The 12,311-nt window shown below is 35.5% G+C and overlaps 3 protein-coding genes and 1 long non-coding RNA gene across 7 annotated transcripts; 1 reads left to right on the top strand and 3 right to left on the bottom strand.

The window, feature by feature from the left end:
- Positions 1–6: 6 nt before the first annotated feature.
- On the bottom strand, positions 7–1,835 carry LOC144477940 (uncharacterized). Its single transcript, XM_078195663.1, has 3 exons — positions 1,363–1,835; positions 392–508; positions 7–215 (listed from the first exon to the last, which is right to left on the bottom strand). Exons 1-3 carry the CDS (start codon positions 1,589–1,591, stop codon positions 166–168), a joined length of 396 nt encoding a protein of 131 aa, XP_078051789.1. The 5' UTR covers positions 1,592–1,835; the 3' UTR covers positions 7–165.
- Positions 1,836–1,967: 132 nt separating this feature from the next.
- Positions 1,968–5,944, top strand: LOC144477941 (uncharacterized). 3 transcript variants are annotated; one of them, XR_013495296.1, is made up of 4 exons: positions 1,968–2,106; positions 2,716–2,818; positions 4,946–5,021; positions 5,529–5,944. It is a non-coding gene; the product is annotated as an uncharacterized LOC144477941 (long non-coding RNA). The 3 variants fall into 3 exon arrangements; XR_013495294.1 differs by lacking the exon at positions 1,968–2,106 and having other exon boundaries at positions 2,686–2,818; XR_013495295.1 differs by lacking the exon at positions 1,968–2,106 and having other exon boundaries at positions 2,686–2,818; positions 5,532–5,944.
- On the bottom strand, positions 2,096–8,440 carry LOC144477938 (uncharacterized). Its single transcript, XM_078195659.1, has 10 exons — positions 8,221–8,440; positions 7,939–8,150; positions 7,090–7,209; positions 6,869–6,986; positions 6,197–6,443; positions 5,501–5,599; positions 4,866–4,956; positions 4,653–4,798; positions 3,991–4,123; positions 2,096–3,421 (listed from the first exon to the last, which is right to left on the bottom strand). The coding sequence occupies exons 1-10, from the start codon at positions 8,249–8,251 to the stop codon at positions 3,374–3,376; spliced, it is 1,245 nt and encodes a 414-aa protein (XP_078051785.1). The 5' UTR covers positions 8,252–8,440; the 3' UTR covers positions 2,096–3,373.
- A 167-nt stretch (positions 8,441–8,607) lies between these two features.
- LOC144477939 (uncharacterized) lies at positions 8,608–12,285 on the bottom strand. 2 transcript variants are annotated; one of them, XM_078195661.1, is made up of 7 exons: positions 12,151–12,285; positions 11,524–11,770; positions 10,554–10,652; positions 10,335–10,425; positions 10,096–10,241; positions 9,731–9,863; positions 8,608–9,656 (listed from the first exon to the last, which is right to left on the bottom strand). In XM_078195661.1, the coding sequence occupies exons 1-7, from the start codon at positions 12,227–12,229 to the stop codon at positions 9,609–9,611; spliced, it is 843 nt and encodes a 280-aa protein (XP_078051787.1). In that variant the 5' UTR covers positions 12,230–12,285; the 3' UTR covers positions 8,608–9,608. The 2 variants fall into 2 exon arrangements, with proteins under 2 accessions (XP_078051787.1, XP_078051788.1); XM_078195662.1 differs by lacking the exons at positions 8,608–9,656; positions 9,731–9,863 and adding an exon at positions 9,891–10,003.
- Between the last annotated feature and the right edge of the window lie 26 nt (positions 12,286–12,311).

The raw sequence follows: 12,311 nt of genomic DNA on the forward strand, positions 1-12,311 counted from the left end.
ATATACCGAGATGATCGTCGCCTGAAATGATCGCAGTTCACTATGAAACGAACAAGCACGGTGAACGTGTTTAAACAAAAGAAATCATAATTCTTACACACAAATGCGTGGACGACACGCCTCGAACTGTACACGTGTTTCAACAATATCTTCATTTCGTCCGGATTACTCAGCGTGGTCAAGTCGGTTTGTATACTTTCGAAAATAAATCTGATCTGAAGTCACATAAAAAGGGTAAAACCATAACCGGACTGTTTACGATCGTCGCGTGCACGCTATGCGCGCAACAACCATATTTATGTTAAATACGCCATAGCTAACGGCAATGGCGTAAAACGCATTGTAAGCGATTTTCTTTTTTCTTTTTTTTGGCCGTTCATTCGTGACTTACTGTTGGAAACGTATAGATAACGCCGACGTATCGACAAAAGAACAATAACAAAGGCAGACCAAACGTTAGTACCAAGAGTAAATTCTTGAACGTATAGTCGGCGGGTATTAGCGATATCTGAAAAGAAGTTGTCCGCTGAAGCTTAGGGCAGATTAGGTGTTTGTTGTACGAGTTACTGGAATTTTCGAAACGAGAGACGCGCGCGCGCGCGCGCACACCGCAGCTCGTTTAACCCCTTGCACTACCGCCCTATCATGCTGTGCGACGATTACCAGTTATTCGTACTTGACAATTTAGCAATTTTATTGTAGCAATTTCTTAATAATTTAACCATTTTTCTTCCCTGTATCGTCTTTATTTATTCACCTTCGTTTCTATAGTTTGGTAACAGAATTTATTTCTGTCTTCGACGTAGAAGAAATTAACCCTTTAGCACCACTAAAATTCAGCAGGTTCCGAAATATTTTTTCAATTATGAAAAATTAGATTTCAAAGATTATTAAAACTATAACTGGAAATGCTATAAATATAATTGTAAAATGGAAAAACTATATGTAAGTACAATTAAAATGGCATCGAGTGCAAAGGTTTGATATTATAGTATGAATATTAATATTATTAACGTTCGTGTCGTTAATATTGTAGTATTAATATTACACTAATAATATTATTAATATCATTAATATTGTAGTATTAATATTACAGTAATAATATTAATATCATTAGTATTGTAGCATTAATCACTAAAATTGTTGCAGCACGTTCCAAAATAATTCTCCTATTGTGAAAAATTAGATTTCAAAAATGATTAAAGCTATAACTGTCGTTGCACTGTTCCTTTAAAATTATCGTTAAAATGGCACCAATTACAAAGGGTTTAAAATACTCCTACTCAGCACAAAGCTCGCATAAAATCTTCATCGTCCACGTAATCGTAGTGCAAGGGGTTAATTAGAGGAAACGTCGTTTACCTGAACGAAAATGCACACCAACGGTATCACAGAGAACAATATCCGCCATAGTTTGGCCGTGAACGAGTTCTCGAAAGGCCATAGGCTCATCATACGTAGCAGGAAACAATAGGTCTTGTACTCTATATCCATCCCACTCATTTTTCGCTGATCGCGGCTTCGACCACCACTGGACACGTTGCCGGCGGTAATCGTCCGAGAACACCTCGGACACCGTTGGTTTATTCATCTCGCAATTACATTGATCACTATATATGCACGGAGTAAAAATTATGTCCGAAATAAAAAAAAACAACCGTCATTAGACACATCCGTAGATACTTTGCGATCGATTTAACTGCGGCCGATCGCTTTCGGTTACAGGCAACCCGGGAGTATTGAAAGGCATAGTCATTCGCTATGCTAAGTAAATGGGATACAATTTAGCGGCGATTATTCTCATGGACGGCTTGAACGAAGCATTATCTCTCTCTCTCTCTATTGCTATTTCGCCCGCTCGCTCTCTTTCTTTCTTTTTCTCTCGAGCACTCGCTCTTAGCTTCTGTTCCGCGCTGCACGCGGTGCCGATCAATCATCCATTTCTTCCGCCGCTGCGAGTCAGACATGGAGACGACAGATATTGCGACAGCGTTTGTCAAGCAAATTTGTGAGAAACTCGGCGCGAGTGTTATAGAGACGCGAGGAGAGGATGAAACGAATCTCGAGCATTGATGGAACGGTATCGTCGGTGACGAAATGCGAGGAGTGCGTTGATTGTGACAGTGGATGTATAGGTTCCAAGTGTTTCTTTTAAAGCGTGGCTTCTCATCTCAAGCGTGGTTTTTAGAGTGATTTTAGAGTAATGGTAGGGCTGTCATTTGACAGATGGAAATATAATATTTTAGAAAAAGTTTTATTATAAATATATATTTATATATATTGCAGTGCTAGAATGCAGTTCTAAATTTTCTATAGTTGATCTACTACTAGTCGAGTCACTACTATACTATTTAAATATACATATACTATTTCCTCAAGTTAGTCTTTTTGCAAGTTAATTTTGTTGCAAGTTCACCTTTATGCGAATAGAATTATGTACTACTCATCTTCTCGCAAATCAAATTTATATTAAACTTGGACGCAGGACACAACTCTGACGTAATCTTGATATATTCTAAATAATTATAGTAATGTGATTTTCACGAACAAACTATTAAATTTGCTGAACAATAGGATGAACTTGCATCGATTAAATGGAATTAATTAAGAAGAACGGTCGCTTTGATTTATTTAAAAGTGACACATTCTCGCCATATTTTAAGTCTATTCGGTTTTCGTTTATTAACTTTTCTGATGCATCCTTCTTGTTTGCAGGCTGGGGATACCGTCTTTGAGTTGGCCGACAGTCTGCAACTGACGTTGAAAGATTTCAATCCCCCGACACCGCGAACAAAGGAGCAACAAAAGGCGAAGTCTGGTGAGTGGGGCAATAAAAACATTCTCTTCTTATCGTGCATAAATCGTACTCGAAACTAACAATATTTAGATTCTCTAAAATCATCGATAGTATAGACATTGATTAATTAAAGAATTTTATTGGAATCTAGAAATCGAATTTAAAAAAGAAAAATCAAAAAACTTCACAGATTGAAAATTAATCATCCAATGAAATTTGCGATTGTCAAAATCGACAGTGCCTAAATAGTCTAAAATCATCCATAGTATAAACTTTGATTAATTAAAAAATTTTATTCGAATCTAGAAATCTAATATAAAAAGAAAAATCAAAAACTTCACAGATTGAAAAATTAATCTGTCAATGGAATTTGAAATTGTTAATTGCCGGTTCACTTGCCTTGTTTCTTGTATCTTACTATCATTAATGATTGTCTCCCGATTGTCTTCGGTTCTCACGCCGTCTATGAATTGTCAGCTGTGCAGTGTTCTATTTGTTATACTCGATGTCTCCGAAGGTTAATTAATATCACCGTCGATTAGCACTATTAAAAGACCGTGGTATTTAACTATTCCTCTAGATCGAACAAAGAACAGTAAAATACGAAAATGACGAGCTCATCATCTGAAAGAAAAATGTCTTCAGCCTCGAGCCTATGCAACACCAACGACAATTATTAACCCTTTGCACTCGAAGCCATTTTAAGCCCAGGTCTAAGATAGCTATTTTAACCAGCTGCATTTTATATAACTTAGTACAAGTTATGAATATGAAATTGAGTCTAGCGAATCGTAAAACTGTTACGCTTTTAACAATCTCTTTTAAATAGAACAGTCTTTAATAACGTCAATATTATTTTGCAAATGATATAATGATTTTTATTAGCGCCACTCGAGTGCTAAGGGTTAACCCTTTGCACTATAATAATGAGTCAGACTCGTGATAAATATTCGATGCTATATCTAATAAATATAAATATTATTAATTTCTTCTAAATCGAAATCAAATTGAATACTTTTGTTATCAAAGTCTAGAAACAAAAGTCCATAAAGACAGTAAAAGAAACAAAAATTGCCTGGTCTTAGTATTATAAATATTAAGGACAAATAAGTGCTAATCAACGTAATCATAAAATCGCGCGAAAGTAATCGTAGTGCAAGGGGTTAATCTGATTTAATTCATTGATTTATTACCGTCGTGAAGCCTTCGTAACACGGGCTGAATAAACCGGCAAGATTAAATTGCACTCCGGGAGCACTTTGCATCAATATCAGCAACAACAATTTCTGCGACTTCGGCGGCATGCGGTACCATAACGAATTGTATCTGTTTCATTTAATAGCGTTATTTTGTTATATTTTGTTGCGAGACTATATTATAATTGCGAGACTATATTATAAATGCGAGACTATATTATAATTGCGAGATTATATTATAGTTGCGAGACTATATTATAGTTGCGAGACTATATTATAGCTTGAACACTGATTGTTCTAACCTCTTAGGCACGGCTGGATTTTGCGCGAATAAAATTTGTCATAACTACATTACTATTTTTCTTAATATATATATTTTTTGGTGTAGCTATATATACATTATTTTCCTAGTGTATTGAACATATACACTGTCGCTTTAATAAGACATTTCAGTGAAGCATGAAACACCTGTGAAAACCGCCATAACGGCGCGTCGCGCCTAAGAGGTTGAACTTACGATAATTTTGAATTTATAAATAATCATTTGGTGTAAATTACACCTTACTGATGGAAAACGTCGAGTCAAATTGTATGCTACCAATTCAGCTTTTTAATCATTCTCATAGAAATTCTGATTAAACATAAAAATCTAGACTCACGTGTGATAAAAAACGTCGACGCTAGTATTGAAAAGTTGTTGGCCGCTATAATTATTTAGAAATATAATAATCAGATGTATTAGCACTATCAGGATACACGTGATAGTGTCGTCTATACTCTGGATGTCTGAGACCATTACAGAAGCCTGTCGCAAACCAAAAAACAATATCATCGATTTAAGCTGAATTTGTTGAAAGATCGATAAAGCTCACCTTATATAAATTCATAGCAAACGAAATAACCACCACCATGATCGCTAATAGATACGATATCACCACGTTGTGCCCTACAGATTTAGCGAGTCTTTGGTCAAGGATTTACGTTCCCGTATGTTCACCACCGCAAGAGCCAGATTATTAATAACACAGGTAATGAAACAGTAATTCCGATATATACTCATTTACTTTATATCGGGTTGGCAACTAAGTAATTGCGGATACAAAATAAGAAGGAAAATTCGATTCTTTTGCTTAAAAATATAAGTTCGTTCAATTAGACGAAGCAATGTTGCCGCTGCCTTTCTTTCAAGGCTTCATTTTAATATACCGTATATAACATAAAAATCGTGCTGACGACGCTTGCTTTTTTGGAAATAATGTAATAAAATATGTCTGAAACGCGCTTCTTGTTCTTCCATCTTCAAACAGTGATAAAAACGAAACTAAATAACTAATCGATACAATTTTATTGCTAAATTGAAGATGAAAGTCCAGGCAGTAAAAAAACGATATAAGTTAATTACTTTGAACACGTTGATAAAACAAAAGAATGTGCAAAGACCGTCTTTTAACAAAATTCTCGATCAATTAATTGCCAACCCAATATATACATATATAAAGGTACTAACTTATAAGCTCTCTGGTACATGTCCATAGCAGGCCCGATAGCCACTGGTCTCGTTGCAATAATCTTAGCTGTATTGTTGACCGCTTCTTCTATTCGATAACTGAACGAACAGAAACACTCGTGTACTGTTATACAGTAAATTCTCTCCGTGTGTCCCGCAGCTTGTAAACAAAAACGGATAATTTGGGAAGAGGAGGCACACGATTGATCGCGGCTCGTTTATTATACGGTCGTCGACTATTAACCCTTTGCACTCTCCACGCCGTTTAGATTGCAAATCTGAAATCATTTTTCTGAGTTATAGCATTTCCTTTCTTGTTCGATCAGACGCATTTTATAGATATTAAATCAGGACAGGTAGAATAGCATAACTCTCGATATCTAAACTTTGATAATATAAAAATTATTTCTGAATTTGGTATAATAACTTTTGCGGTGTCTCAGTGCAAAGGGTTAAGCCTCGAATGAATCTTGCACGACGCTGTCTCGCATATTCGTTACAAAATCATAACGATATTAAAATATTGCATATTAAAGGAATTATTAGTGGCAGACAGCGTTACAATAATTATTTCTTCTCATTGATATCGAAATAATTTTTCTTCGCATTAACACGCGCGATTCGAATTTAAGTAGATAATATACAGTGTCGTCTCAGAAGTGGAATCGCTATAAGTAGGTATTGTTTGCGACATACCTAACAACTTCGAACAATCCACACAAGTATAATCCAAAAACAGTGAGCGCCCCTTCTGTACATACGATAGTTAATAAGCCAATAGTGACTGTTAGTATTATATGTATGCTCGCCCAATCGGCTTGTCTGCTTTGCTCGAAATAAAAGAATCCACAGAATTGTAGAACGTGGAGTTGATATTTCGACTGTAAAAGCGTAGGGAGAAGTAGCTTTAGACATATACAGCACATTCCTGTAAACGCCAAACCTGGAATTCGAGAGCGTGTGGCAATTTATTTTACTATCAGGTAAACGTTAATGTTAAATTGAAATTCTTTAATATAGAACTATAGAGATAGACTCGATGTAATTTTGAAAAATAGTGTTACTTTTTTAAATATTGAACTAAATTATTTTTTTTTAATGACAGAGAAAATAATTGTCATTGCCCTATTGTTGTCTAAATAAATTCTAGACATTTAGCCGACACTTAGTGAACATTTAGAAAAAGTTATATAATTATTTTTAATTATATTAAATTTATAGTAGTCAGAATTGTTTTATTTCAGTGGCGTAGGAAATAGAAATTTCAAATTCTTCAATTTAGGTTACAACAACCTTAAATCAATATCAACGGTCGAAATTATTTTCCATTCGTGATAATATAATAGAATATTTCTCATTTGTTCTTACCAAGGAACAGTTTAATAACGATCTTCGTTTTCTGTATATGTTTCATTAACAAATTCGCCTCGATCGGATTCTGTATCGTGATACAATCGTATTCTATATTTCGTATAAAAGATCTCACCTGCAGTTACATTACGATAATTAGTCTTGTAATTAACAGGCTGCTCTGATTAATTGATTAATTTATTTTCCATTCGTCGACGGCTTTTATTTTAATTACTTACCATTGGAAAATTCACGATAAAACCGAGGTACCGTAAATAGAATAATAACATCGGACAGCAAAATGTTAAGAGCGGAAGTAAATTGTTTAACGTTATTTCTACATATTGTACTGTGTTCGCCTAGAAAATAATAGAAGGTAATATATTTAGTCCTAAAGTAGATTAATTTAATTCTGCGGATTAAAGTAAATTGTGGATTGCATGGTACGCGCGATTAGCGCAGAGATTTTTGCTATAGTTGATGCGGTAAGATTTCAGAAAATGTTGCGTGTGAATAATAGAGAGCGTTTATAATAATATTAATAGAGAGTGAAGAGTTTCGAATGTTTAAAGCCTGTTGCAAATATGAGTGAGAGGGCGTAAGAGAGAGAGAGAGAGAGAGAGAGAGAAAGGGAGCAAAATAAAGAAAATTATAATAGGCAAGAAATAGATAGCTCAAAGAATGAAGTATATAAAGTGTAAAATATATATGAAGAACGTATTAATTATATTATAGAGTATGAAGAATATATGAAGCATATATAAAATATGAAAAATACATAAAGTATATAAAAACAAGGGTGTTAATAAAAAAAACCTCGCAGCAAACATCATACTTATCACGTGGCATTAATTCATAAGATAATCATAAAACAATATCTCGAACCACTGATACACACGCGCACAACCATAAACGCTAAAGACTAGCACGCAACAAACTAAGAAATTAAACAAAATTATCAAACGCGAAGCGATATACAAAACATGCAATAAACATGCTTTGGTAAGCACAAAAAATAATAGCAAAAGTATAAATTATTCGATAATTTCGAAAATAGAATTCCTCTAAAATCTGAATAACTTAATCACCTGAACCACTATACAGGTCATCGGAATCAACGAAAAGCAGATTCGATGGATCTTGGACAACGCGGACTCGTCGAAAGGCCATAATCCGGTGAACCGTAAAATGCAATAGTAGATGGTATAGTTCCTTCGAAATACGTCCATCTCACGCGCGGCGACGATGATGAGTATCTGCATGGTGTGGCTAAGGTGTCGCCCGACTACAGCTCGCCACTCTATATTTTATTCAAGCTGTGCTGTTACCGTCGCCGTGTACCGAACTATATAATTTGTTGCAATTCTTACCATCCGGTCGGAATCGATACGTATCCTTCATTCGTCGCAAAGAGAGTAACAATCATTTTCTTCCGGAAGCGAAAACAAGCTGCTCGCTGTCGCTATTTTTTATATACAAACCGTTCTACGCGCGGAACGAGTGTAGCTAGTGTACTCAGTAGCAAATTCGAAGTATCCGCGCGAGCTGCGATGAGACATTCTTGCGAAATTTAATTTTATTATGTTACTTGCAATTGTAAATAGTGATGTATATATATGGTGAGATAAGAAAGTGAATATCTAGCTGATTCATTGGAATTATTTTTTGCGAATTGGAATTGATGGCTTCGTTGAGATATCAGAAGATTTTATATATAGATTTCTATATAAGAATTATATTAAGGTTATGTAAATCTCTATATTAGAAGAATCAAGATTTCTATATAAAAATTTCTATATTAGAAGGACCAAGATTTCTATATAAGAATTATATAAATTTCTATATCAAAAGGGCCAAGATTTCTATATAATAATTATATAAATTTCTGTATTAGAAAGGCCAAGTTTTTTATATAAGAATTATAATACAAGATTTACCGGAGTTTGTGATATAAAAATCAATCAGCGTTTCATATTCGTGACATATAAATAATTCTTTGAAATAACAATTTCTTAACAATTATGATCAAAAAGTGGACGAATATCTTGCAGAATATATTTGACAAATCTACCCCCTTAATATCATTCTATTATTCGAAACTATTACGATTCTCTTGGAAATTGATTAGTGAACCCTTTGTGACATTAAAGCGCACTAAAAGTCCACTTTGTTTCGAAATAACTTGAACAGAACCAAATCTGCTTACATTTTAAATAATATGAAAAATATTAAAAACTGTTTCAGGTGTCGGAAAATTGAATTTCCTTCCTACAATTTTTAATAAATCACGTAAAGCAAAGATATAGCACGATGGGAGATAATAGGTATAGTTCTTGTCTCTTAGAAATAACTTCTATAACACGTGTTACAATTGGAAGTTGTAATGTATTTGTTTTTTAAGATAGCCATTCCTCCGTATTAGGGTCGTTGCAACAATATATCACGAGCTCGTAGAAAAGTCGGTCCATGTCACGTCAGACTGCCTTTGCAAAATTAACAGCGGGTTTATCAGCATCATAGGATATCGTTTCGTTGGTGAACAAGTGAACTCAATAGTCAAACACAATACATTGAATTCAAATCCAGAATTACTTCTTGCTTAGCACGTTTAAAGGACACCGTGTTTTTTAAATAAAGTGCCATTCCGATTATACTCTTCGCCAGATATACGGTCGTTCTGCTGAAAGCGCGTGGAACAAATAAATCTAAGATTCTGTGATAATTACTACGAGGCACCAACCGCATCCGAATTGTTCCCCTAGACCGAATAAAGAACAGTGAAGTACGAAAAAGACGAACTCATCATCTGCAAAAACAGAAGAGCGACTTTTTGTTAAAGCTGTCGATTCTTAATACGATATAAAAAGAATGATGATTTACCGTCGCGAAGCCTTCGTAGCACGGAATAAATAAACTTCCAAGATTAAAATGAACTTCGGTAGAACTTCTCAGCAATATGAGTAGCAATAATTTCTGCGATTTCAATGGTACGCCGTACCACATCGAATTGTATCTGTTTCATTCAACAACTTTGCTGTATTATTCCTTTACAACGTGTATTTACATGGAACAAGTATCGTTACAACAAGTAGAATATCGCATAATTTACAATAACTCTACGCTCGACTTTAAATTCACTCAACAATGTGACATCTATGCAATCGATTTGAAACACATCGATTAATATTCTAATTTAAAATAATTCTCTTCGGGCGCAAAGCGAATAGAAAAGGAGTTGGACTTACGTTTCGGCGAAGACCACGACGCTGTTGTCTATTAGCGCCTGTCCCGTATAATTATCTACAAACATGATTATCACGTGTCCTATTACTAATAAGGAACAAAACACCAACTCAAAAGTCGAAGTCGGATCCGTGAACGCTAAGAAAGCCTGTTACATATTCGCTTGTTATATTATTTTGTGCGACGGAAGCGTCGTAAACAATTTACGCGTCTCTTTCCTTGTAATATAGTTGATACTTACACGATACAGATTCGTCGCGAACGACAAGACAGCCACTAGAATCGCCGACAAAGCAGAGAACATCATTTCGGTGCCTACAGACTCGGCGTGCCTATCGCCGTTAATACGCAATCGCGGGTCGTTCGACGCGTCGAAGAGCGCGACATGGAAAACACGCGAAACAATACGGTAATATATTATTCGATAACAAGTTTTACGATCTTTAACGAATGTACCAACTTAATTGCTCTCTGGTGCATCCGCACAGCAGGACTGACGTCTATGGAGGATAATGTGACCAACATAGCTGCTTCGTCGATTGATGTTCGTATTCGATAGCTAGACGAAAACATGGCCGATATGTTATAGCGCTAGTTGTAAATTCTCGCTGCACGCGGAATGCGAGTTTCGCCAAATGGAAGAATTAACATCTGATGTGTGTTATTGTTACATTGAAAATGTCGGATTCCGTGGCGACGGAACAGCGATCGCAGCTGCTAATTATTCATTGTTTGATCACGAGGAGAAGTGCGATCGAAATTCATCGTTTTCTTGTAAGTGGTTTATACGTATAATACATTAGTATTGTATATTAGTGTATTGTTTTTTACTGTACTAGTATATACGTGTACTAGTATATTAATGTACTAGAATATTAATTACAATACGTATTAATTTATTTATTATAATTCTCTCTTCAAAAGAAGTCGTACAGTCCAGCACGATCGATATAAAATCAATGGCTCCGACGCATCGCATTAAAAACGCTAAATTAAAGTTGTCACTTTTCCTCGAAATGAATCAACGAAGAATTAGCTTCCCGCAAACACAGTCTCGCCGGCATGAAATTAGACACTTTCAGTGTAACGAAAGCATTCTCTGTTCGCGTCAGACTCGGATACCGGCGTAGGTCTTCGGGCTTGTTTGCAGTTCTATCGGACGCAGACAGCGCTGTCTCGAATTACATAGAATTAATATTAGTTCAGTCACCTATCAGCAAACGATAGAAACTTGCCAGGGAACCTTTCCAACTGTAGCACGTCGATATTAACGAGATTTTAGTACGACGTAGCGCGTCGAAAAATATTTGACACGTATCTCGACGTGTCCGCAATGATCCGTATCTGGGGGCTCGAAAGGAAATGGTATCCGCTCTCGAACGTTAATTGAAATATCGATTGCATATTGTTAACACTGTGGTAAAGCGTACCTGACGATTTGAAATAATGCAGACAGGTAGAAGCCGTAGACTCCCATCGTTGCTTCCGTGGATGCTATTGCTAATATTCCCATCGCACCTGATATCAAGATTTGTATGGACACGAAGTCACACAATCTGCTTCTCTCGTTGTAAAAGTATCCGATGAAAGCGAGGTAATGGATTTGATACTTTGATTGTAATAACGTAGGGACGAGTATAAGCAAAATGTACATGCTGAGTACTACCATGGTTAGGCCTGTAATTCGAAATTATATTTAATCATGTGTTGATGCGTAGGAGATATTCTATTTTCTCTGTAGGAGATATTCTGTTTTTGGTTCAAGTAATTCTACAAATAGCTCACGGCAATTGTGTAAGGAAAACCCTGAAAATAAATGCTTGATCTCGCGTGCATCTTTTGATACGATTATTCGAATCTTTCTCTAACTAATCGTAATCAATAATAGTTTGTCTAATGTATTTTTATAACATTTAAAAATTAAGAGATATGGTATTGAAACTGATTGCTCCTTCGTCAGTGACAATTGTGAACTGTTCATTGTTTTCTATAAGTCGTACGAACGCAGAAATCTTCCATTACATCGTTATCAACAGATATTTATTAACAACCCTTACCTAAAATCACCAAACTGAGTCGGTTCGATTTTTTGATCTGCAGCTTGAATATTTCGATCTCTGTTGCGTTTCTCAACATATCGAAATCGTTCTCTATGTCCTCTAGAAAAGACTTCAGCTAGGCACACGTGAAAAGAGACACTGTGTCAGATCATAACAGG

Source organism: Augochlora pura, unplaced genomic scaffold (genome assembly GCF_028453695.1).
Source record: "Augochlora pura isolate Apur16 unplaced genomic scaffold, APUR_v2.2.1 APUR_unplaced_54, whole genome shotgun sequence".
Classification (NCBI taxonomy): Eukaryota; Metazoa; Arthropoda; class Insecta; order Hymenoptera; family Halictidae; genus Augochlora; species Augochlora pura.